This window comes from Chiloscyllium plagiosum, unplaced genomic scaffold (genome assembly GCF_037043375.1).
Source record: "Chiloscyllium plagiosum isolate Xiang-an unplaced genomic scaffold, Cpla_swu_hap1 HiC_scaffold_31, whole genome shotgun sequence".
Lineage (NCBI taxonomy): Eukaryota > Metazoa > Chordata > Chondrichthyes > Orectolobiformes > Hemiscylliidae > Chiloscyllium > Chiloscyllium plagiosum.
The window spans coordinates 22,252,280-22,280,053 of record NW_028270169.1 but is presented as its reverse complement, the minus strand read 5'-3'; the positions used below and the strand labels follow the sequence as shown (position 1 = coordinate 22,280,053).

The following is a 27,774-nucleotide window of genomic DNA, read 5'->3' as shown; positions in this document are numbered from 1 at the left end:
CAGTGTTTACATAGGCTCTATATGTCCCTGTAGGATACCGTGATTATGCCGGATGCTTGAACAGGAGGCCATTCTGTCCTGATGGCTGTGTGGATGCGTTTTGCTGCTTGGATCAGTCTGGGGCATCTCTCCGGTCTGTGCCTGACAGAGTGTGCCACATCATCCTGGTGTGTTGTCCTCTGCACAACTGAAGTGGCCAATGAGATAATGTGCTGGATACTGAGGACCTGGGAGAATGGGAACAGTCTTCCCAATAGGAGGGTAAGGACTTTGGGAGGAGGAAGCTCTTCTTGTCCATGACAGATCTCAGCTGCATCTGGTGCTACAAACCAGACAGGACCTGTCTGACATCCAACTCCAAGAGATGGAAGCAGAGTGCAGCAGACGACTCTGCATTGTAACATTGTCATTTTTCATGGTGCGGTAATCTGGTTGGTAGCTCATGTGGTAGGCTTTTGAATAAATAAGTAACCTTGGTAAGATTTGGACAATTTTGATATATCAGCAAGGTCATTTTATCACTCATAGTGCAGTGAATGTTTCTTATTTTACCCATCGGCGAAAATGATGGTACATTAAATATAGATCTTGGATTGACTTAATGGTGGCTGTTGTAGTATGTGACCCTACCATGTACTGAAACTTTGCAACATGGTGACAAAGCACATTCATACAATTAGCTTTGGTGGCATGTTTGCTTAGTTTTCATTTGATGTTTGGCTGGAATACCAGCTTCAGAATTGTTTTGCTGCTAACTAAATAATAATGGATGAATGTGCAGTGTTCCAGAAGTCTATATGGGATGGTTTCCCATTTACTGAGTGAAATCCTGGTGAAAGTTTTAGTAGGAAGATTGATTCTTTGTAAATCCTGTTTAACATTATCGTTCGTTCTTTTTGTTATATACATATGAACCATTTTTTGGCCCAGAGAACAGTTATTGAAACTATTTCTGGTGTTAGGTATGTTTGACAATGCACATTATAATTCAGAATTGGAGAGGTTGCCTGTGAAAGGAATCCAGCTGCCAGAACATTCCCAGCATGAAGCTAAACAAATTCTCAACACCAGAAAGTTCCGAGTATGAGGCCAGTTTATCTCCTGCCAGTTCTTGATTGGCTTTATGTTGCATTTGCTCTGATACCATTCACAATAATTCGAAGTTTGCCATTAGTCAGGCATTTTGCATATGCTCTGTAATGGGTTCATTCAAGAGGTCATTTTGTGTTGTTGCTTTCATGCTGGACGCTTCAGCTGAAAAGCGTATGGGATAACATTGGCTGCATTCCCAAGTTAATGGGCTCAAACTGCAGGCAGCATTGTCCTGAGTACAGCAGATCTTTGTCATGTCATTCAGATTAACTCCAAAAATGAAGAATTCAAGCAAAGTTCATGAAATAGATTAAATATGGAAGCTCTGAGCACTTTTTCCAGGTACACGGCACAAGATTGATTTTAGGGCATGTTAAAATAATTTGATAAGACACATCTAGGAGAAGCTCAAAGGTAGCTCACACTTGCATAGCAGCTTTAACATGGAAACCTGTGGCTTCATGAAAGAGCTGACCTTCCTGCGCACCGCTTTCTTTGCTGCATAACGCCCCTCAGCAACATAATCTAAAAACACATTGGATTCCGTATGTCTGCTAACATGATCAATCTGTACCTCACCCCATCTCATTGAGGTAGGGGAGATAGTTTAGCAACTACTGGAACTCCTTGTTCAAGAGGGTGGTGAAAATGGAACTGATCAATGATTTCAGCAGGAAATTGGATTGGCACTAAGGGAAATGAAATTGCAATGCTACTTGGGGATCGAGTGGTGGAACGGAACTGATTTATTTGCAAAGAGATGGGTTGATTGGTGTCCTTCCATATTGTTATGACTCTTTGGCCATTGATTCTTGTCCCAATAGATGATCTGCCTTTCTTTTGCTGCCTTCCATGTCTTGTAAAGAATGACATTATCTTAATACCTTGGTTACTGAAATGTAATGCTTATGTCTCAGTAGAAATGAAACCATTCATTTTGCCATCAAAGGTCTTGGTCATGCTGCAATTTGTAATGTTCTGGTGATGGAGCACAAATGTTCATTAACATGTTAAGTGCCAACAACCTCAATTAACCCTTGATTATTTATTTAAGTATTGTGGACTGCTGATTTCAGCACTACAGTGTCATGGGAGTGAACTCCAAGGTGGGTGGGAAGGTAGGAGGCTGCACACTATCCAGTTTTACATGCTCCCCTCCCCTACCAGAAACAAACCCAGTGGGGGCATGAGATATCCAGCCCCTATCACACTCCATGTGTTAATCAACCAGCTTCCGGTTTATTGATTTTTCCGATTTTTGGTTAATATTTTTAATTTAAAATGATTGACATTCCATTTCAATCCTTTTTATGGCTTTGCCCATTTTATCTCTGTAAGCTCCCCCAGCCTTAGAATTCACAGCTGAATTCTCTATTCCTCTCACTGTTGTGTCTCCTCTCCCACCCTTCTCTTTGTCCCACCATTTGTGGCCATGCTTCCAAGAATCTCGGGCAATACACTCAGGAACATTGAGCCAAACCCTCCATTTCTGTACTAATCTCCCTTCCTTTTAAACACCTCTTCAAAACACCTTGACTAAACCTTTTGTAACTTGGTTAAATAGCCTGTTCATCTCCTTTTGTGTTTGATTGCAGCTCTGTGAGACGTAAATGGAAGTTCCTGTTATTGTATGTTTAATGAAAGAGTAAGAATATTGTAATGGTTACATTCCTCCATCACCTGCAATGTGTATGTTATATTTCTTCAGGAGAATTTCCTGAATGTTTGTTTGATTTAAAAGCAGCTGTAAAGTTACCAGACCAGCTTCTATGTTGTTTATTTTGATTTACCTGATTGCATGTAGATTGACCCTTCCAGAGAAAATGTTTTATAGTCAACCTGTTCAGCAATGTTGGTACGCATTTCTGAAACAGATGGGACTTGAACCCAGGCCTCCTGGATCAGAACCAGGGACACTTCCACTACATCTCAGGAACCCCGAAACATTGATGCTTCTATGATTTGTGACATAGCCCTGGTTCAGGGATGCAGATGCATGTTGCATTGACTAGCCTTTGTGAGCTAACTTGATATCCTGTGCTAAACTGAGACAATTTGTTTATCTGGAAGGGTTTGGCACAACATACTAGAGTTTTTGGCCTACATTCTTGGAAGCATAGTTAGAACTGGGGTTGGAGAGGAGAGACAACAGTCAGAGGAATGGAGAATTCAGCTGTGAATTCTAAGGCTAGAGGAGGTTACAATGGTAAAATGGGCAAAGCCATAAAAAGGATTTAAACAAAATGTTGATCATTTTAAGTTAAAAATATTAAAGAACTGAAAATCAAAAATGGGGAAAAAAACAAACATTGGTTAATTAACACACAGAGTGCAATTGGGACAGTATATCACATGCTCCCACTGGGTGGGTTTTTGGTAGGGGAGGGGAGCATGTAAAATTGGATGGTGTGCAGCTTATCACCTTCCCATCTGCCTCAGAGCTTACTCCCATGATACCATGGTGCTGACATCAGCAGTCCACAATACTTTAGTAAATAATTAATGGGTAGTTGAGCCTGTTGGCACTCGGTATGTGTTGTTGAGATCACCTGTGCTTTATTCCTATTGCTTCTTGTATATGTTCTTTTATTTTGCATCCAATTTACAATGTACTGTAAAGACTATTTGTTTTGTACATTTTATCCATCAGGTAAGTTTTGAGTTAGGTTTTAAATGTGTGTGCAACCAATAATTTGTGTGAGTTTGTGTGGTTACTATGACAACAGGAAATGGGTGTTTTGGCAGGAAGTGAGTAGAATTGAAAGTACTGAGTGCATCGTTATTTTTCATTATTCTTTCTTGGAAAATTGTTCAGTATACTGAACGTAAAAGTTGGATAAAATGGAAATGATGTGTCATGACTCACATACATGTTCTAAATAGGTCCTCAGATTAACTTGGTATCCCATGACTGATATAGAGGGGAATTAGCGTGGTCTCACAAATGGAAAAAAATATGTCGTATTGCATTACCGGTCCACCATAATTTATTCAGAACATATGCAATTCTTTTGGTGAATTTTAGTGTGGGTGTTTCGTAGTGTTTTGAGGCCAAGAATACAATTGAAGCCTTGTTGCGTTGTTATTCAGATACTGTAAAGAGGCAATGTTTGTTAACTGTTCTTTTCTCATTTGAGCTTTTCTTGATAGTAATCAATCCCTAAGATTGACCACATAGCAAGACCAATTTATGCAGTGCCTTAACATCATAAAACATCCCAGGGTGTGAGGTAAAAAAATTTTCAGGTAATTTTACAGAATTTCTCAAGGAGGATAGAGGGGCAGAGAGGTTTGGGAAGGAAATCCTGGAACCTAGAGGCCTTGGCAGCAAAATACGTGACTGCCATTAGTGGATAACAACAAAAGCCATACTATTTGTGTCCATGGATAGATGGAGATGGAGTCATTCAATACTTGTAAGGCAGAGTTAGATTCTCAACTAACAATCAAATCAAAGGTTATTGAGAGTTGGTGATAATTTTGATTTCAGGCCACAATCAGATCAGCCATGAACTTAATTATTGAATCTTATTAAATGGTGGAGCAGGCTGGAAAAACTGTTCTCGCGATAATACCACTGGGCCATCACCAGTCAGGGGAGGTGATAGTCTCCTGTTGTTATCACTAGACTATTAATCCAGCTGATCGGGATTGTCCTATCTAACCTTTTACAAGAGAATTACCAGCAATAGCTAGTTTTCCCATTTCCCCAGCATGATTTCTGGTGTTGCTCCAGGATCTATATCCTTGGCTCCCTCCTATTTCTCACCTACATGATGCCTCTTGGCAATGTCACAGGTTCGAATCTCACCATGGTGGATGGTGGAACTTGAATCCAATAAGTATCTGGAATTAGGAATCTAATGATGACCATTAAACTATTGCTAATTGTCGGAAAAATCTGGTTCACTAATGTCCTTTAGCATAAGAAACTGTTGTCCTTAACTGGTCTGGCTCTATATGTGACTCCAGATCCACAGCAATGTGGTTGCCCGCTGTACAATTAGGGACAGTCAATGGTCGGGCCAGTGGTACCCACATTCCCATGAACAAATATAAAAAAAAACACAATGTCCAACTCCTGCTTCTAATTCTTAAGTATGCAGATAGTCTATTTAACCTAAAACTCAGCACCGAGCCTTATAAGGAGATTTTAAGATGACTAAAAGCCTGGCTTCAAAGACCACCTCCGAGAAATTTAGGAAGGACAGACCAGAGCTTTAGTACCTTGGCTGCTGAAGTTAGGGCTGTCAACAATGGAGTGACTATGGGAAGTTCCAGCAGTACAGATGGGGGAGTTTGAAAATAGGAGTGAGAATTTTAATATTGAGGTGTTGCACAATTCGGAGCCAATGCACATCAGTGAAGATGGCTGTTGGGTAAATGGCTCCTGGTCAATGGTAAAACTTGGACAGGAAAGTTCAGGTTGATGTCAAACTAAGGGAAGATGGTCTGTGGGCTAGCAGAGCATTGGAATTGTCGAGAGTAGAAGTAACCAATTGATGGATCAGATTTTCACAGCATATGAGAGTGAGTTGGATGCTGTTAAGGAGGTGAAGTAGGCAGTCATTGCATGGATACATAATTGGAAGATAATCCCTTGATCAAATGAAACACTGAAATCGAGAACAGTCTGCTTCAATCTTATTCTGGATCAGTGGTGCTGGAAGAGCACAGCAATTCAGGCAGCATCCGAGGACAGGCAAAATCAGGGCTGATGAAGGGCTTTTGCCCGAAACGTCGATTTTGCCTGTCCTCGGATGCTGCCTGAATTGCTGTGCTCTTCCAGCACCACTGATCCAGAATCTGGTTTCCAGCATCTGCAGTCATTGTTTTTACCTTGCTTCAATCTTAGACAGATGAGAGGGAGAATGTTAGAAGTTACAGCAGATGCCAAAAACAATGGTATTGCTCTTCTCAATATTTATTGATGGAAACTCTTGCTCATCCAGTACTGGATCTCAGGCAAACAGACTGCCAACATAGAGACAGTGGAGGGATGTTGAAAGTAACACTGGCAAGGCAGAGATGGGTGTCATACAAGTGGAAATTAATGTTGTGATTTCAGGTGATATTGCAAAGACGCATCATATAGGTGATAAATAGGGGGCCAAGGATATGGAGCCTGGAGCAACACCAGAAGTCATGCTGGGGAAGTGGGAAAACTGGCTATTGCTGGTAATTCTCTGGTAAAGCTGGATAAGAGAGGAGAGCTATTGGAGAGGGATAGTGTGGTTACTCTTGTCAAAGCTCCAGATAGATGGCATAGGACATGAAGTGATAGTTTTTCTTTGCCACCATCATGTGGGATATCATGTGTGATTTTAGTGAATGGTATTTGAGTGTGAAAGGGCAGCAACTTGGAGCTATACGTGAGATGGACATGAAGTTATGAGGTGGTAACACGTCTTTTTAAGAGGAAAGAGAGGTTGGAAATGGATCAGCCTTTTGTAAGGGCATTAAGGTCGAAGCTTTTTGAGGAAAAAGGGGTAATTATAGCAGCTTTGAGGCAGAGAGAGATGAAAAAAATCAATACCCAAGGAGGGAGGTCTGTTTATAATATGAAATATCATGGAAGGGAAATTAGATGTTCAGCAGCTTAATGCAAATAGGGAGGCTGGATGTGGTTTCCATGGGTAAGGTGAGATCAGAAAGGGGACCCATGAATCCAGATGAGTTTAGATTCAATGGCCAGTTGAGCTGGTTCCAGTCAACCAGTTGAATTGCTTTCCATTGTCAAAAACCTTGTGTACAGTATGCTTCCTGACTTCAGAACTTGCTGCTAGCAAAACTTGTTGGGTCAGCTTGCAAGTAAATCACAATGCCAGCATTTCCCATTCAGTCTGCCTGGGATTATTTTCTCTCTCTCAGTAGTTGCAGAGTCTGACCGCTAGCTGGACCTGTGGAATAAACAAAAAAAAACGCAAAATTGATCAGCTGACAACATAGGTGTGGGTAACATGATTCATGTTTTAAAATAAAACAATGAACTGCAGATACTGAAGATCTAAAGCAAAGAAAAAACAAAAATTGCTGGAGAAACTCAGCAGGGCTGGCAATATCTGTGGAGAGAAACCAGAGTGTTAACATTTGAGTCCAGTGATTTCTTTTCAGGACTTCTGAAAATTAAAAACTGGTTGACAAAGTGGGTTTTGCATTGTTTGGCAATTATGAGATTTTAATAGTTGAAATGAGTTATTACTATTTCCTTTGAAAACTCTGCTGCTAACCAGGGCTGAAATGCATGTGGTGCACTGTGATAGAATGGTGCTGTATCATCATATCTGAAATGGGATCACTTCTCGCAATTCATTCCAGACTGTAAAAATATTGTGGAAAGCTACTGGGAAGTTCCTCAGAGTGGTCTGGTACAAAAACATGTTTTTACGATTATCATCACATGGAAACAAAAAGTGAATGAGCTCATCGTTTGTTTAACACAAGAAAGAAATGTAAAGGTTTCTACTTGGGGAGAAATGACCTTGGCAGGGGAAGGGGACATTTCCTTTTGTTCTGTGGCTGTATCAGGTGTTCCGCAGGTCAAATGTCACTTCCCATATAATTTCATGTGAATATTATTCCATCCCTGTACCTTGTCCTCCCCACACATTGTCCTGTGGAAATGTTCCCTCTCTTTGTGCCATTTATATCTTTTGAGCAGAGATTATCTATTTAAGGTTACTTTAAGGGTAGTTCCAAGTATTAGCCTTACTAGAAATTCAGGTTGCCAAAGGAAAACATGTTATTTTGTGCAATGTAAAAATGGTGATTTTAAAGGGGACACACTGTCATCGGCTATTTTTCTATATTTTGTCATCAATCTCATTCTTGTCAGAGGTGGTAATGGATTGCATTTGTACCAGGTCCGCTGCTGTATTTTTCTCTTTAAAGGCATCTTTTCTCTTCAGGGAGCTGGGTGCCCATGTGTAAAATGTGTTTTAATAATGCTTTTAATGCAAACAGGTATTTTTCTGATATTTGGGAGTTCTCAGTGTGCCTATCCCTGCTGTGATATTTGGCAATGACCCTCACAAAACCTTCTGTATAAAAAAGTAACACGCTTTTATTCTCAGGGAAATGCAGATGGAACAACAAAATGTGATCTCCGAAAATACCCATGAAAGTTCCGTCTAATTAAAAATAGCATTTGAATTACGCAAGACTGGTGAAGCAGTAGCTCTTCAGAGGCCTGGGAGATCAGCTGAAGGATATTCTGAAGCTTGTTTCAAAGCTTTATTTGTACCCTTGAGTGACAGTGTACCATTGCAGTAGTCTCCTGACTCCATAGCTATTTGCCATATCATTCTGTTCACAATCTTTAGAATCCTTACAGTGTGGAAGCAGGCCATTTCGTCCATTAGCTCAACACCACCTATCCAAAGAGAATCCCATCAACCTACCCTATCCCTGTAACCTGTTTTTCCCATAGCTCTCACACCCAGCCTGCTGGTGCCCGGATACAATGGACAATTTAGGATTGCCAATCCACTTGACCCGCGCGACTTTGGACTGTGGAAGAAAACGGGAGCACATGAAAGAAACTCACACAGCCATGGGAGAACATACAAACTCCACACTGACTGTCACCTGACGCTGGAATTGAACCTGGGTCTCTGGTGCTGTGAGGCAGCAGTGCTAACCACTGAGCCACCGTGCCACCCTTGAGGCAAAAGGTGCAGAGTCTCAAGTAGTGATGGACAGTATGGAGTGTAAGGCTACATGGAGACTCGATGAGATCCAAGTCCTGACCACATCAAAACCACTCTTAAGGGTAAACGTGCTTAGTAATCACATCCACATTACAGTGCCTCCAGAGACCTTTAGGTGTCAAAGGATCCCAGTTTGAGAACAATTGGATTAGGGTGTGGTCCATTTAGTACTGCATTTGAATTCCACCCAAACCCAACCATATTGATGTCTTCTTTCTCTGATATCTCTATAAATACTTTCCACAAATTACAGACCAATTTCATGGTGGGATAGCAACCTGAAGCTGCTCATAATGAACTCAGCATTTACGTAGCTGAAATAAGGAAATGAAATGCCATTTTCTACCATAATGCTGTTCTGAGGATGGGATTATTTGGAAATTTCATCAGGCAGTATTCAGAAAGGAGACATTTTATTCCATTTCCAGTCAATGCTGTATATCTCTTAAGAGTACTTGGTCCTGACAAGAGTATGGTCACAGAGTTATAGAGATGTATATCTGGTCAGTGGGAAGGTCTCCTAATTTCCTAGCACTTCCTTCTCTCTGACAGCAACAAAATTCATTTAAAGAAGATTGTTATTTATCTACCAAATCAAACACTCAATTATTTTGAGATGGATGATTTGACTAATTCAAGTAATATTGTGTTCATAGAGCTTCAAAAAAGCAGCAATCTGCGCATGTAGTTTACTAGCAATTTCCTGACCTAACTATTATCAGTAAAAGAAATTAAGATTCATATTTTTGAGTTAAGTATTTTATTCAGTTATTGACAAGTATTTATAAGAACAATGTATAGTCAGATATTTCCATAATTGGGCCATCTATAAATTCTTCCACTATTTGTGAGTTGTATGGTCATATAAAATTCCAATCTAATTTCAGTTTTTTCATGGGACAGCATTCCTTACAAATCCGTTGCACTCTTGGCTAAATTGTGTTACTTTTCATCAGTGAGCCAAACACTTAAAAGGTTTGCATGCCAATTTAATGGGCATCCAATAATAGGCCATTAATACGAGCTTCTTTATTACTTTGCCATGCACTGTACATATCTCATACATTGCACTGGTGTCACACATCAAGTATATTGTGCTATGTTAAAGCCTTCATCTAGCCCTATCAAAGTACCTTTGTTAAAAAACGTTATTCTGTGTCAACGTTTCAGGAAGAATTACGTTCTTGGATACATTGTTATTGCCAAATGCTATAATTCTCAATAGACTCTATTCTCTGTTCTCCGCTTGTCTTTTGTATCTTCCTAGCAGCTGTTGCCTGCTGGATTTCATTAACCTACCAGCATGTGATGCTTGTTAAGCAGCCATGAAGTACAAGTAGGAAACTGCTGTGAAGGTCAGCAAGATGAACAACCAACATTTAAATACTTTTTTTTAAAATTGAAGTATGTGGCCACAATTAATGTAGCATCATATTTGCAAAACCAAGAACCAAAACTCAAATATGAGTTTTTTTTTCAATGATTGACTGTTGTGGCTTTCATTAAGCAATCTAACCACTGTCCTGAAAGAGTTGAATACAAACAAGTCATTGCTTTGAAAGCTTATTGCCAAAAGATCATTGTGATTTTATGGGCTGGGGTGGAAGAATACTTGTTCTTTAGCTGGTTGACATTATTATTCAAATTGGATATTGTTCACTTTGCTTGAAGATAGCCCAGGTTCACAAGAGGGTTACAAGAAATTGATCATACATTAAAGCAATCACCACTGTGTTGGCAATGACATTTTGCTGTTGCTTTGTTATTGTGGTTATGTGCATGGTACTACAGATTGTTGCAGATATGTGCCAGATAAAATGAAATTGTCGTGTGCTCCATGGCATTAACACTTTCAAGTGATTGGGATCATGTTTCTATTTATCAATATAATGCAGATAACAGAACTGAAATCATGTTTGTTGCCTGTGATGCATGTGGACACCCTACAGCAAACTGGAGGAGGCAGTCGATCAGAACATTCTACAACATGGCTGTGAATTGGAATGCAAGAATGCTATGCTTTTACAATACTTTAATGTTTTAATTCATTCACAAATGTGGGTTTTACTAGCCAGGCCAGTATTTACTTCCCAACCCTGATTGGCCAAAAGGCATATAGCAGTTAGCCACATTGTTACGGGTCTGGAATCACATGTAGGCCAGACTGCATAAAGATGGCAGTTCCCAGTCCCAAAGGGCAGTAGCACATCATAGCCAGTTCTAACATTGTATAGTACATGATGGCTGGATTGACTTGAGATGCTTACAGCCCAGGAGAGTACAAGGGGACACTCATTGTGATTGAGTGGAGCTGGCGCAATCTTTGTAATGTGCTGACAGATGTATATCCATTTATGAGGGAGAGAGAGCATAAACTGAGCAATGTGTTGGGAAGCTGAATTAACCATAATGCAAATGATCAAAGGAAGTATCTCTCAATTAACTTAAGGATGTATTTTCTTCTTGGGTTTCAATAGGTGAACAAATATCATTTAACCTTGACACTTGTCCAAATAATTGTATTGCTGTCATTTTGTTCACTTTCTGTGGATAACTGTTAGACAAATCAGACAGAATCAAGGAATTCTAGCTCCACCCTCCCCCAGTTTCCTCATGCCAACTCTGAACTATCTTCCTATGCCACATGGCCCTGCAGCCTATCCCATCTAGATGCTGAGTGATGGATCAGTGTCATTTGATTTGTGCTGCTGTTCCTCTAGTGATTACTCCAAGGCACTGTTCCTCACGTGTTAGTTCAGACTGAGAATGTTGGTGGGATCTTCCTCCTGGCCCTCTCTCTTTTTCCGAATGCCCAGACATGCACACTTTCAGATGGAGTGGGATCACCCTCAGGCAATGGTGGGAATGATGATTTGTTCCCCTCAGCTCATCCCAACATTGTCTAGTACAAAACCAATTCTACTGGCAGCTCACTCGTTCCAGGTGGACAATAAGTAGTTGGATATGCACCCTTCTTTATCTGCATCCCTTTCTATCACACCAAGCAATGCTGTCCACACTTGCTGAATTTTATTGGCGCTATCACTCCACAACTTTATCTTGTAGCTGCTGCATTTGTAGACTTCCTATAAAATTGCTGCAGCATCCATGTTCTTATGATCTTTTAAGGAGAAATGCATTGTAAACTTCATCCTCCTCCTTGATATCAACCCACATCTATAGCCTTGCATGCATCCTGCCTCCTCTGCTGGTCAATCAGAGGCCAAAAGCTTCTGGGTCCTGGAGACCATCAGTAGAAGCCTACTCTTCAGGGCTTTTAATAGAGGCAGATCATTTCCTTTGTTCACATGGGGTGGATATTGCAGGCTTAGGATCTAGGGAGTGGGGTCAGTGGCATGGTTGGGGGTGCTTTTAAAGACTCCCTCCATCAGTGTCCCTGATTACACCAGATTCAGGTAGCTGGAGATACACCCCCAACCAGCAGGTTTTGGGTCTGAAACCAGTCACGTTTCCCATCTGCTGGCAAGGTGTTATGAGGCAACACCCTTAAATGGTCTTTAATTGACCATTTAATTGATGGTAAAAGTCACTCAATTATTTTCCCTTCACACCACCTTCTGGGAAAATTTGGCCCTCAGAATCATGGGTTTTCTTTTTAAAATGTAGTTGGATCACAATATATTCCATCAATTTGAAATTACCTTCACTGATATTATGGTGACTTAGAAGAAGACTAGTGTTTAATGCCAAATTTGCCTTCTTAGAGTCATAAAGTCTTAGAGCTCCAGAGCACAGAAAAAGACCCTTCAGCCCATCAGGTCTGAACTGGTGAAAGCCAAGCACCTAATTATTGTACTCCAATTTTCCAGCGTATGGTCAGAGCGTTGTATGTCAGAGTATTGCAAGTGCATATCTAAATACTTCTGAAAGGTCTCCGCCTGTACCAGCCTGACAAGCAGGGAGTCCCAGATTACCACTGCCCTCTGGGTGAAAACAGTTGACCCGATTCTCTGCAGAATGGGGAAGGGATCTCTAAGACAGATTCCATCTTGAATTTTAACAGAAAACATTTGCGAACATCCCTCTGCCTGGAATTGAGACTGGGAGGCAATATTCTAACAGGCAGTGTGTCCTCAAGTATCATAGGATACCTACAGTGCAGAAAGAGGCCATTGAGTCAGCATTCAAACAGCATCCCACCTAGACCTAACCCCTCCACCCCATCCCCATAATCCTATACCCGGTTTGTACCATGACTAATCCACCTAGCCTGCACATCCCCGGACACTTTGGAGTAATTTAGTGTGGGCAATCCACTTAACCTGCATATCTTTGGACTGCAGGAGGAAACTCAAGCAGACACAGGGGAAATGTCCAAATAGACAGTCACCCAAGGCTGGAACAAACCTGGATCCGTGGAACCGTGATGCAGCAGTGCTAACCGATGTACCACCCAAGAAGCCTAAGGCTTCAGCTTAATTTGTTTGTAATCATCCACCATTTTTTAAATTAGATTCCCTACAGTGTGGAAACAGGCCCTTTGACCCAACAAGTCCGCACCGACCCTCTGAAGAGCAACCCACCCAGAGCCATTCCCCTATTGTCATCAATACCTTCCTTCCACGTTATGAAGTCACAGTCCCCCAGATTCAATGCAGTTTGTGCTATACTTTGGAGAATGTATCACAGGACAAATCATGGCATGGTCAGGCTGAGGCAGCAGGGGGTGCGCACATTAACAAAGTTTGTTCATCTTTTATTTTACATTCTCTAATGTTTGTGTGACTTTAAAAGCAATTGTGCTTTCCTTTCTAATTCTCTTTGGGATGACCACCTGTGTTAAATGAATATGTGTTGTTAATCCAGAATTTCAGTCAGTTGACTGATGCAAACCATTTGTTTTGAAATTTGATAATAAAGTTCTAACTTCAGTGCAACACATTAAAGTAAATTAAAGAACAAACCAAACTATGGGTATATTCCTAAAACAAATAGTTTTTTTTGTTGCAAACTTTAGTAACATACAGTGATTATGGACCTTGTTATTCAATATCTGGTTGAAGAAAAATGATATGTTGATTTGGCTTCCAAGAATTTTTGTACTTGAGGCATAAGCCTGCGTACCCTTTCGAAAATGTATTATGTCATTAAAAAGCTGATGATCTGCTTTGAATCCCAGCAAAAGGAAGACATAATTACTCATGGGATGAATTGTTGGTTGCTGATCCATCTTGATACTGATTGTTATATAATGCTCGGTAATAGCAAGTTGGCAGTTACATGTTGTTCTTCACAATATTATTGTTGAAGGCAGAATGGGAACTAATGTTGCACTAATTTTTCAGAGGGACTGATGACAGAAGGTTTCGAAGTAACTTTTGTTGATGTTTTCTTTCTCAGTGGTCTGACAACTGTTTCTGTAAGAGGAAAAGTTCTTGGATTGTTGTGAGTGGCTGTTTTAAATTCTGCCGTGCAATGTTATTCACCCTTGCTGCAAGCTTTCCTTATTGCCAGGAGTCTGCTTAAAGGATTCATAGCAAGCTTGAAAATGCTGGGTTCCACCATGCAGCCAAAGGTTTACAAAATGAAGTCACTCTAATGTTATTTTTGCAACAAATACAGAGAATATTTGTATTGAAATAATTACTCTGACAAAGAGGATGTCTAATTTTGGTTTCCTCTTGATGCAACTGAGGAATGGTGGATCCAGCATCCTATTTCCCTTGCTCGCACCTCATCCTTGATGGGTCCAATCGCCTCGGCCTCCTCCTTTGCCATTCAGCTCTTAGCTTTTCACAAGAAATGTCAACACTCCTGAGTAGCTGTCAATAGTTTCATTTGGAGGTGGCTTAGTGGTTAGCACTGCTGCCTCATGGCGCCAGGGGACTCAGGTTCGATTCTGCCCTCGGGCGACTGTCATGTGGAGTTGCACACTCTCCCCGTGTCTGTGTGGATTTCCACTGGGTGCCCCGGTTTCACCCCACAGTCCAAAGATGGTTGGATGGATCGTACATGGGAAATGCAGCGTTACACGGATGGAGGCATGGGATTAAGTGGAATGATCTTTGGAAGGTCGGTGTGGACCCGATGGGCTGAGTGGCCGGTTTCCACACTGTAGGGATTCTGTGATTTGCCAGTGCTTTGTAATCATTGTTCAAAGCAGTCTTCCTGGAAGAGGTGTTCCAATTAATCAAACAATGCTCTGTGTTCGTAAATAACGGCATGTAATTTGGCTACAGTAAGTAGACTCTTATCATTCATCGTCAAGCAGATTCTTCCATTTTCCCATTTGTATCTGAGTCAGAAACTCTCGTGACATTTAAACAGTGGTTGGATATTCGCTTGTGTTGCCATAGCCTCCAGGCCTGGGCCAAGAGGTGGGTAATGAGGAAAGATGGTGCAGGCGATAGTGAGAGGGGTAGGATATGAGTCTTGAGAGTTTGCAAAGAGAGAGAGTGAATGTGAGGTAGCGGAGAGAAGATAGTGACAGAGTTGTGAAGGTCATTGACCTTCCTTCTCCCTTGCTGTGCATTCCTCCAGGTGCCTGAGGCTGAACAGATCTGGACGACAGCCTCAGACAAAGCATCAGTTCTGAGGAAGGGTCACCGGACCCGAAACGTAAACTCTGATTTCTCTTCATAAATGCTGCCAGACCTGCTGAGCTTTTACAGCAAATTCTATTATAGTGGTGGAGTCTGGGACATTGTATGTCAATGAGTATTCTTAATCAAATGGGTTTGCCAGTTAATTGGCTCAATATGCTTTCAATAACTAACAAGTTCTTTGATGAGACAAGCTTTCCATTTAAATACCACCTGCAATAGAAATCTGATTGAACTTCAGAGATGTTAGAAGAATTTTAAAGCTAATGAGACAAAGCTCCGTTGCAATAGCGCAGAGTACCGAAGAGTGCAGTTGATGCTCATGTCTTATCTCCCATGCTGTTCAAATTGTTAACATGTGCTTACACAATCGTTAACATTTTAAATGTGCTGTACAAAACTATATGACTCCAGCTCTGCACTTCATTTCTGACCAGCTCACCAGCTTAAACACAATACCAGCCTTCTCCCACCCATTGCTGTTGAAGACATGGCCCCACTGACAATCCAAAGAATGTGGGGCAAGAATATGTCCACGGGGGCTACTAATCTTGGCCTTCAGGCAGATTGAGCCAACATCGCTGTGAACATCCTAAAAATGGAAAATCGCTGAAGAGAAGAAGGACTTTGAACTTTTTAAATTTCTTTATTATAGGCTGTTTTGGCTCTTTGAACTATATTTGAATTTCAAAATAAATTGAATGATGGCCTTATTACTGCGGCTGGAAACCTTGTACATCTCCTGGTGCTTGATAGTGAGTTTAAAGATGGTGAGTAATAGTGTTGATGCTGGTGTGTATTGCATATTAATGTTTGGACGGTTTGTTCTTGGCCTTATTCCAAATTGTAGAAACATTGGTTGTAAACTGAACAGGTGGCTCTGAGATGTAGAGTTATTCCCATGTAATCTTGGCAAAGTATGTTCAGGAAGATGCTCATGTCTTCACTCTTGTAAGTCCAGTTCTCATTTATAAACTAGAACACATTGTTAAAGCACCGAGTGTGTGTCTATATCCACAACATACATCTTTCTCAGAAACTTGCCCACAATGCATCGATCAGTTGGAAGTGAAACAGTTATATTTTTTATATTAATTCAAATGATAAAGGCATTTATTGCCCATTCCTAATTGCCCAGAGGTCAGGTGGGTAGGAGTTAACTGCATTGCTGTCGAGTCACATGTAAGCCAGACCAGGCAAAGACATTAGTGAACATCTGCTTCCCAAAGGACATCAGTGAGCCAGATGCGTATTTCCAACAATTCACCATCAGTAGACTTTTTCAGTGCAGCAGGCCTAGTGTTTTGTGCTTGGAATTCTCTAGATGTTTTATTGTGAATGAAAACTCAGGGCTGTTGGGGAAGATGAGGGCAGTGAATTGAATTGTTTCTAAATTAGAGTGGAAGCAATGCTTAGTACCTGAAATCTTTATCTTAGCCTTTGGGAAAATTTACATTTAAAGCTGTTATTAATTTCCCATTGTTAATGGTGGAATCGCCAGTATGTTGTCACAGATTAACTGAAGAGGATTAGTCAGAAGCGGACAGCATCAGTTCACTGTCACAACTGGTTACCATTTAGCCTCCAAATGAATATGTCGGGTTGAAGCTTACAAGCTAATTCCATTTCTTGGGAAGCTTATAAGATAATGTTCAGTACAATTTTACCTCATTTAATGTTGGGATAGGGTAGGTGAAGTTCTTAATACCTGGATTATAGGCAATTAAAAAGAACTTTAATCATCATCCTCATGAGGAAGGCAAATTAACTTTATGTTGAAATAACAACAGGAATCAAAGGACTATCCACCAAGACCAGATCAAGGTGTGCTCAGCTTGTAAAGGCATGCTGCTCTGAACTTGAAGGTTCCAGGTTCAAGTCCTACACCAGGGCTTCAGCACCATCGTTAAGTCTGATCCAGTATCATTGCTGCGTTGTTGCGGGTGCCCTGTTTCAAGTGAGACATTAAACTGTGGCCCCCATTTACTTGCTCAGCTAATGTAAATGATGCCATTGACACTGTGTTGAAGAACAAAGCAGATTGAATAACATGGCTTGCTGATATTGGAGAGATGACCCACTTGTCACCATTGGAAGTTTTTGATTACATTTAAAAATGGAAAAATGCCATTTTTCTGAATGAGGTGGGGACTATTTTAGGTTTATATGGAACAGGAAAGCAGCAATTTAAAATTCTGGATTAGTGGTGCTGGAAGAGCACAGCAGTTCAGGCAGCATCCGAGGAGCAGTAAAATTGACCTTTCGGGCAAAAGCCCTTCATCAGGAATACAGGCAGGGAGCCTGAAGGGTGGAGAGATAAGTGAGAGGAGGGTGGAGGTGGGGAGAAAGTAGCATAGAGTACAATAGGTGAGTGGGGGAGGGGATGAAGGTGATAGGTCAGAGAGGAGGGTGGAATGGATAGGTGGAAAAGAAGATAGGCAGGTAGGACAAGTCATGGGGACAATGCTGAGCTGGATGTTTGGAACTGGGGTGAGGTGGGGGAAGGGGAAATGAGGAAACTGTTGAAGTCCACATTGATGCCCTGGGTTGAAGTGTTCCGAGGTGGAAGATGAGGCGTTCTTCCTCCAGGCATCTGGTGGTGAGGGAGCGGAGGCCCAGGACCTCCATGTCCTCGGCAGAGTGGGAGGGGGAGTTGAAATGTTGGGCCACAGGGCGGTGTGGTTGATTGGTGCGGGTGTCCCGGAGATGTTCTCTAAAGCGCTCTGCTAGGAGGCGTCCAGTCTCCCGAATGTAGAGGAGACCGCATCGGGAGCAACAGATGCAATAAATGATATTGGTGGATGTGCAGGTAAAACTTTGATGGATGTGGAAGGCTCCTTCAGGGCCTTGGATGGAGGCGAGGGAGGTGGTGTGGGTGCAGGTTTTACAATTCCTGCGGTGGCAGGGGAAGGTGCCAGGATGGGAGGGTGTGTTGTAGGGGGCGTGGACCTGACCAAGTAGTCAGGGAGGGAACGGTCTTTGCAGAAGGCGGAAAGGGGTGGGGAGGGAAATATATCCCTGGTGGTGGGATCTGTCTGGAAATGTCGGTGGATGATTTGGTTTATGCGAAGGTTGGTAGGGTGGAAGGTGAGCACCAGGGACGTTCTGTCCTTGTTACGGTTGGAGGGGTGGGGTCTGAGGGCGGAGGTGCGGGATATGTTGGAGGGCACCTTTAACCACGTGGGAAGGGAAATTGCGGTCTCTAAAGAAGGAGGCCATCTGGTGTGTTCTGTGGTGGAACTGGTCCTCCTGGGAGCAGATACGGTGGAGGCGGAGGAATTGGGAATACGGGATGGCATTTTTGCAGGAGGTAGGGAAGAGGTGTAATCCAGGTAGCTGTGGGAGTCGGTAGGTTTGTAAAAAATGTCGGTGTCAAGTCGGTCGTCATTAATGGAGATGGAGAGGTCCAGGAAGGGGAGGGAGGTGTCAGACATGGTTCAGGTAAATTTAAGGTCAGGGTGGAATGTGTTAGTGAAGTTGATGAATTGCTCAACCTCCTTGCGGGAGACGAGATGGTGCCAATGCAGTCATCAGTGTAGCGGAGGAAGAGGTGGGGAGTGGTGCCAATGTAATTATGGACGATCGACTGTTCTATGTAGCCAACAAAGAGACATGCATAGCTGGGGCCCATACAGGTGTCCATGGCTACCCCTTTGATCTGGAGGAAGTGGGAGGATTCGAAGGAGAAATTGTTAAGGGTGAGGACCAGTTCGGCCAAACGAATGAGAGTGTCTGTGGAAGGGTACTGTTGGGGACATCGGGAGAGGAAGAAATGGAGGGCTTGGAGGCCCTGGTCATGGCGGATGGAGGTGTAGAGGGATTGGATATCCATGGTGAAGATGAGGCGTTGGGGGCCGGGGAAACAGAAGTCTTGGAGAAGGTGGAGGGCGTGGGTGGTGTCTCAAATGTATGTGGGGAGTTCCTGGACTAGGGGGGAATAGGACAGTGTTGAGGTAGGTAGAAATGAGTTCAGTGGGGCAGGAGCATGCTGAGACAATGGGTCGGCTGGGATGGTCAGGCTTGTGGATCTTGGGAAGGAGGTAGAACCGGGCAGTGCGGAGTTCCTGGACTATGAGGTTGGAAGCTGTGGGTGGGAGATCTCCTGAGGTGATGAGGTTCTGTATAGTCTGGGAGATGATGGTTTGGTGGTGGGGGGTGGGGTCATGGTCGAGGGGGCGGTAGGAAGAGGTGTCCTCAAGTTGGCGTTTGGCTTCAGCGGTGTAGAGGTCAGTGCATTTCCTAGGGTAGGACCAGCTAAATGAACGGGTTCATTCCTTCTCTCTATCATTTCATCAATTTGACTGTTTCAGGAAATTTCAATTGACATGTATTTATTAATGAATTTTTTACCAGCATACAGTGGGTTAGGACAATGAAGAGCCCCAGTTCAGCAGCCAGCTTTAACTATTATGCAGATTCATGTTCCAGTAGATGTGATTGAGCTACAGTATGATCTGCTTAAAAATAAATAACTTTGTGAGTGTCAGGAATGAGCTGAGTCAAAACCAAAGAATCAATTGATGCATGCTGCAAATGAAGCGACTTCAGCTGATTAACAGTGACTTCCATCTCCCTTATTTCTTTGATGCTGTGTGAACATGTGAAAATGAACTGTTTCGTTTTGCAGCCATCTGTCCGTGCATTTCCAATTCCATATCAAAGTCACGGTTTCAGAAGGTTCTCTAGATATACTTGTCCTGTTACTCAGCACAGCATTCTTTTGACAAGTTACCATACCATAAATAACTGCCATACCCAGGATCTCTGCAAGAATAAAATGTGCTGGTCTCGCTACCAAGTGGAGGAAGCTAGAATCTTGTTGAGGCTATTGGTTTGAGTGCCTCTGGAAGAGGGCCAAAGGCTTAGAATAAACCGGTTATGACATAGCCTAATTAGCAATGAAACTGAGAAGCCTGGAACATAGTCAGAGTTGGCATCTTAGACCCTATGAGCAATCCTCACTGGAAATCGCCTGGAGAATACAATCTCTATCAAAAGACTTGTCCCTTCACATAAATGTTAACAAGAAAAGCATGCAGCTTCATAAATCTTTATGACCATGCTTTTAATTGCCGCAACCACCTCCCACATTTTGCAGAGGAGTGTGAATTATTGTCGTGCCTTTGGTGATCATCTCATGTTCTCTGATCAGGGACAAACACACAGTTCTCTGGATTTCATTGAGCTATCACATGGTGTTCAAAGTATAAGACACAAGTTAATTGCAATACCATCACCCACCTCTCTCTCACCCCACGCCTTTCTAGATAAGGTATATTTATTTCGATAGTCTTCTAACAGTGCAAATAAATCTAACCACACTTGCCTCATGGTAAACGGAGCTGTGGTAGATAAACTCTGACTTTCTGCTTACCTGGCTGTCATGACATTGATTGCAAAGTTTGACCTTTATTTTCGCAGATTTGTTGCTTAATTGGAAATTTTGCTGGAAAGTACCCAGAAATGGTTTTTAAGAGAGTTGGAATGATTGAAATTTATGGTTGTTAGATCTGAGTTTCTATCATTGGACTGCAATTTACAAAACTAGAAAAGAACAGCCAGTCAGATTACGCCATTACTCTGCAGCTATGAGCTGTTGGACTTACATGTCTCTTGCAAGAATTGCACATTTACTAATTTTGAAGCTTTCGTGACCTTTTTGCTTCTCCACTAACTTGATAGACTTTTATTACGCAACTGAACTAGATATCATTGTCCAGCTTGTGGAATTGATTTAGGAATATGTTATTTTCAGGAAATACTGATCCCAAACATTGTGACTCCAAATAATGTTCGTGTATATTTCTGCCAACAGATTTGCTATAGACCCTTAATTGTACCTTACACTTCCTCTGCCATCTGATATATAATTTTCTTTGTTGTAATATACTCGAATATGAAAAATAAAAATTCTTGATTACCATTTTCCCATTTTCCTATGTACTGTTTCCATTCTTTATAACAATTTTATCAGCAGGCTGCACAAAATCTGATTGTACTTGTACACAAACTCCCAATTCCTACGATTCCTGCAAGGTGATTCTCTGTTGGTCAGTTGGTTGCAAGTTATTGTACAGGCTATGGCCATTCTAGACTGAAAATGCCTGATCTGGTTTGAGCTTAGAAGCTAAACAGATTCTGACTTGGTTAGTATCTGGATGGGAGATTGTCTGGGAATACCAAGTGCTGTAGACTTGAAGGCCTGGGTTCAAATACCACCTGCTCCAGAGGGGTGTCGTAACATATGCAAACACGTTGATTCAAGATATCTATAACCTTTATTTACTTATGGGTTGTTTTTGTGGGGTTGGTGTCCCCACCTCTTGACCAGAAGGCCCAGGTTTAAGTTCCACCTGCTGTCACTGGTGTGTTTGAGAGGTTGATTTAAAATGTATGTATTATAATACCTATTTACTGCATGTGACACACTAAGAGGTAGCTTATGAGGAGTACTGCTGATAGCAGTGTGTACCCCAGGGGTCTCCACCATTTATTCCTCTTTATTGTGCATATCCTGTTTGTTTCAGTGTTATGTGCATTACATTGTTTGCGTGGCAGGCTGTATGCATTGTCCTAAAGGGGACAACACGCAAGCACAACATCCTATATGATTACTGCATGCAGCATACCAGTCGCTGCTTCATGAGCTATTGGTGAGCAAAGTTGGTTTTGTTTCCAACAAGAACCTTAAGAACTCCATTATGAAGTCCAAGTTGTCTTCAATTCCCTTCACTCCTGGTAATGTGATCCAGGTCAACCCTAGTGTATGCTTACTCTGTAATGTTGATGTTACTGGGATCAAACCATCTGTACCTCCATTCCCCCCCCCACTCCCACCACCAACTATTAAACCTCTATGTATACTCTATCTAATTATTCTTAAAGGAATTCTAATACAAGGAAAATACAAGCAAAGTCTTCATAGATGCCCATGGATCAGAACATTCCTTTGGATCACCTAGTTTCTCCTTTCATTGTATATTGAACATAATATCATATACTGTTTGGAAAGACTTGATTCTTTTAAAATGATTCTTCAATAATTACTTGCCTTAACTAATCAATAGTTAACATGTGGTGATGAGTAATAGTACTTGCTCTGTCATGCTGTTCACCTCACTCCATATTCATAGACTTTATTCATTTAACATTAATCACACCTCCAGAGTGTTTGATACCGGTAACAATGAGACTTATGCCCTGCCTTTATTCAATGATGTTCATTCTCGTGGTTATTTTTTATGAAACTAAATGTGGGGCAGTACAGTATTCTGCAGTTATGACGAGAGTTAATTTAGGGAACTGCATTGTGGTGTTTTATATCAAAGTTGCAAGGGGATGAACTGAAAAAATACTTCCTGTGAATGAGATGAAGAAAATTGGATTTGCTGGCTGCTGTTGTGATACGTCCCTAAAGAAATCTCTAGCCATTGTAATCCAAAGAGGGCTTTTGAATTTGAAACAAAAACAAAGTACTGTAAATAGAAAAGAAGTCAGTGAGTGTGTATGATGAGAGAAAAAAAAATTCAGCTTTTGCTCTAAGATCCTTCCTTACTTCCTAGTGTAGCCTTTGCTGTCTTTCTGGAAAGTCGGAACTTGCTCGTCAGCCTGAAGAATTGATGGAAGATCATGAATGAATCCTGTCTGATTGGCAGAGCCTGCTGCAGGTTCATGGGTGTGAGCAGCTGACAGCAGGTGAAGGATGACTGGGAATGCACTGCAGCAGCACTTACACACGAGAAAGCAGGATTTTTCTGCAGGGATTATTTTCTGTTCCTATGCTGTGATGGACAGGACCAGATGGAGTGTGTGCTAGACAGGAATTGTACAGCTGCAAGTAAGCATTTGATGATCCAATTCATCAGGAGCCTCAGATGGATTGAAAACCAGGCAGGAGTCTAAAGAACTCTGGGCGAAGCTCAAGAAGGAAAAGTAGCAAGAAATATTGATAAATTATTTTTTTTTCTCTCCAACTAATATGAAACTTAAATGCAGAATAACCTGTGGGGCAAAAGCAAATTAGCTGAGAGAAGCTTGTGATTTCATACTAATCAAAATATATTGTGAGAAAGTTTTGAGACTTGTTGCATCAAACATCACAGTTTATTGCAAAAGATGCCAGAATAAGTTGAATTGTCGGACTTGGAATGGATTCCTTGTCTCTAGTATTTTATTTCAGACACATTGCTGGCTGCAAGTGAAAGAGACAATAATCAAACCAATTATGGATTGCTGGGTATCAAGTGGTGTGGCTCTCACTAGCTATAATGCCTGACTTGGTAATTTTGAGCAGCTCTTTTGATCTCAAGCCACAGTATTATTTAATGACTGCTTGTTTGTAATATTTTTGAAATGTCTAAGGGGAGGGGGGATATTCAAAGGAAACAAACCTAGCAATAAAGACCACAAGATGTTTTTGTTTCACAGCAGCATGTTCGCAAACAAACCTTGACAGAAAACCACAGTGGAACGTAGGAACAATAATCAGCTATTTAACTCCTTTAGTCTGTTCCCCATTCTTCGAGACCCGCAACCTGATTCAATAAACCTATCTTTGCCCCATATCCTTCAATGTCTATGGTTTGACAAACCTATCAGACTCCGATTTAAGATTTACAATTCGTCTGGCATTAATTTCCACTTGTAAGTGGGTGTTTCAAATTTTTATCACCCTGTTTTAAAAAATGTTTTCCAGTTACACTCTGCAAAGCCTAGGCACTAATTTTTATGCATTTTGCCCAGAGTTCCAGATTCCCGAAGCAGTGGATTTACCAAATACCATGATTTAAGCAGAATATTTCTTTGGAGATAACAGTGGACTTAATTGAGCTGTGGCTGATGTCTCCTAAGTCTGGAATAAACTAGCTCTGCACATAAAATAAATACATTGATATTTATGGATTGATCATGATTACTTTGATTTACTGGAGTTGTGATGATTTGTTACCAGTGTTTGACGCTCATAAGCTGATATTTACAAGTATAGGGGTTGTTACAATGACCTTTCATATCTAACATTTCTCTGAGGAGTTAGGTTTTGGAGAACTGTGGGAAAAAAAACACTTACTTCAAGTGTTTTGGAAATACCTGGTATGGTATCTTTAAATGAGGTAACTGAAAGTTCATTGTATACAGTATTGCGTTTTAACAAGGCTTTCCAGAAATCACATGACTGGTGTCAGCTGCCTGTTCTGTAAATCCTTTGAACAGTGACTGGATGGCAAGTGCTTTAATGTCTGGAATTAGTTGGGAACAAGAAGCATATGAAAAAGAGCTGCCCAGTTTATCTCTCTCATGAAAACAGTGCTGTTATGGAGTTCAGAATGAAACCTGGTTTTTCCGTAGGAATGAATGAAGGAACTGTTCAAGATTGCATTTCCTGAGCAAACTGTGTCTGCCAAGAGTCCAGAGGCAACCATGCATTGTTAGTGACTTGACCACAAATGCTGAAACATCAGAGCAGCAGACATGGAAACATCAGGTGTTTCATCATTTTGGCTTTCAAAGACAACCCTATTGATCTTTTTTTTTGTTGTTGAAGTAATGTTTTGCAGAGGGAATTTTTTTTTCCACTCGTTTCCTCAAGAGAGAGATTGGGTTTATGTTTTAAGTTATTTAACAAGGTAAATATTTACAGTCCTATAACACAAACTGAGTATGTTAACCAGTTACTGAATATAATCAAAACTTCTTCTTTCATTAAAGAAAGCTGCTGATAGACCTAAAAACCAAAAGAACTGCAGATGGCTGTAATTTATTAAGAGACAAAAATGGAAATTGCTGGAAAAGCTCAGCAGACCTAGCAGCATCTGTAGAGAGAAATCAGAGTTAACATTTCAAGTTCAACTTCAGTTCTGAGGAAGGGTCACTCAACCCAAAATATTAACTCTGATTTCTCTCCACAGATGCTGCCAGACCTGCTGAGCATTTCCAGCAATTTCCATTTTTGCCTCTGATTGGTAGATATGTTTTATTTAAAACCTGATGTATTTAATTATGCGTATATTTTATTTTAACACTGTGACTCAGTGGAGTAATGAAAATAGACTGACAGTGCACTGCTCCAGTCTCTGTTGTAACTTTTTAAAACTGTTATTAATCTGATTAAAATGTAATAAAATGGGACATGAAGGTCTTCTGTCTCAAAGAAGAAATATCCATAGGGTTAGAAAAGGAGAAATAGAATGCAGCCAGTGAATTCGAATTCATAGCACAATTAGAAATACTGTATTTTCTTTGTTTCTATGACAAAACAAGAGATGAATCATAGCGTCCTTTTTGAAGTAGAAGATGCATATTCAGCCGTTCTGATTTTTGTTGCCATTTTTTGGATTATAGGCCTACTTCCAGGCCTCATGCTGATGATTCAGTTCCTCAAAACAGCTCTAAATCTGTGTGGGTTACCTTGTTCAGATACATAGCTCTTTATCTCCTTTCCCTTCTCCACCACTTGATTGAGTAGCTCATAATGAAAGAACCAATGATAAGGAAGACTGGGAAAGGACAACATGGCAAAACAACATGTTTGCTATTGTAAGCATTAAAATGTCTGCAACATTTAATAAAATGGGATATGAAGCTCTTCTACCTCATAAAATAAATATCTACTGTTTGGGGAAATAGATAAGTTTTCATGATGATTTAGTCAAAGGACACAAGTACTGCAAGTTCTCATTTCCAGTGAAGCAATGTCAATTTGTACTGCAAATATTTTCTTTTTTTAAAAAAGCTGGGAAATGTGCACTGCTTGTGTAGAACTTCCCATTATTGTGTTGTGCCAAATGTGGGTAACCTGTTGGTTTTAAGAAGGAACTTAGCCAGTTGTTGTGCACAGACCACAGCCTGTGGTGTCCTCACATTTTTTTGTAATTTTCAGGATTGAACACAGTATTGAAGAATATTTATGAGGTTGATTGGTGAATAATTCAAACTTCTCGTGGTTCATTTCAGGGAATGGAGACTCCTTTGTGACCTGTTCTAGGAAATCATTAAATAATCATTTTGTGGATTTTTAACTTTGATGTTCCTGGTGTCACTGATGATCTTTGTGAACTAGGATCTCACTGTTATTTGCAAACAGGGGATGCCAAATGTACTGGATACATTTTCTCTGAAATTAAGGGTCTAATTTTAGCATTTCTGATTTGGAACTATATCATAAATGCAGATTGAATCTGGGTTTTGGTCAATCTGATCTAGCACAGGGTGGAATTAGATTCCTTGGAGGAGGCAGTCCCATTTGGTTTTACTTTGGGGTCAGTTTGGAATTTGATTTCTGATTTGCAGTTCAAACGGAGCACTGTTGCCTTCACACCAACACAAAAACCACAGACTATGAATGTGCCTTATAAATCTCAGTCAGTCTTATTCAGCGCCTCCTTTGGGAAATGTTAAATCACCAGATTGCAATGGCTGGCTAGATTTTCTCTGTCAGAAATTGTGAAGAGAATTGCTATCAACCTCAGCCAGATGTGCTGCCTAGATTAGCTCTGACTTGAAGACTCATAGACATAGAAAACATAGAAAAATACAGCGCAGTACATGGCCCTCAATGTTGCGCCGATCCAAGCCCACCTAACCTATACTAGCCCACCTAACCTATACTAGCCCACTATCCTCCATATGCCTATCCAATGCCCGTTTAAATGCCCATAAAGAGGGAGAGTCCACCACTGCTACTGGCAGGGCATTCCATGAACTCACGACTCGCTGAGTAAAGAATCTACCCCTAACATCTGTCCTATACCTACCACCCCTTAATTTAAAGCTATGCCCCCTCGTAATAGCTGACTCCATACGTGGATAAAGGTTCTCATGGTCAACCCTATCTAAACCCCTAATCATCTTGTACACCTCTATCAAGTCACCCCTAAACCTTCTTTTCTCCAATGAAAACAGCCCCAAGTGCCTCAGCCTTTCCTCATACGATCTTCCCACCATACCAGACAACATCCTGGTAAACCTCCTCTGCACCCGTTCCAGTGCCTCCACATCCTTCCTATAGTATGGCGACCAAAACTGCACACAATACTCCAGATGCGGCCGCACCAGAGTGTTATACAACTGCAACATGACCTCAGGGCTCCGGAACTCAATTCCTCTACCATTAAAAACCAGTACGCCATATGCCTTCTTCACCGCACTATTTACCTGGGTGGCAACTTTCAGAGATCTGTGTACATGGACACCAAGATCCCTCTGCTCATCCACACTACCAAGTATCCGACCATTAGCCCAGTACCCCGTCTTTTTGTTACTCTTACCAAAGTGAATCACCTCACACTTACCTACATTGAACTCCATTTGCCACCTTTCTGCCCAGCTCTGCAACTTATCTATATAAGGTTTTAAATCTGTAACTCATGACTCCAGTACATAATGTGGCAAATTTTAAGTTGATTATTTTACGG

At 41.3% G+C, this 27,774-nt stretch overlaps 1 protein-coding gene across 4 annotated transcripts in view; it reads left to right on the top strand.

Moving 5' to 3' along the window:
• The window catches only part of LOC122564000 (coronin-6-like), a 242,289-nt gene that overhangs the window by 124,779 nt on the left and 89,736 nt on the right, over nucleotides 1-27,774 (top strand). The window contains exon 1 of one of the 4 annotated variants that reach the window (XM_087977337.1): nucleotides 3,644-3,742. The exons of the other annotated variants lie outside the window; for them this stretch is intronic. Coding sequence (XP_087833463.1) covers nucleotides 3,671-3,742 — 72 coding nt within the window. The 5' untranslated portion in view covers nucleotides 3,644-3,670. Of the gene's footprint in view, nucleotides 1-3,643; nucleotides 3,743-27,774 lie in introns of those variants that run through there. 4 annotated transcript variants of the gene reach the window in all.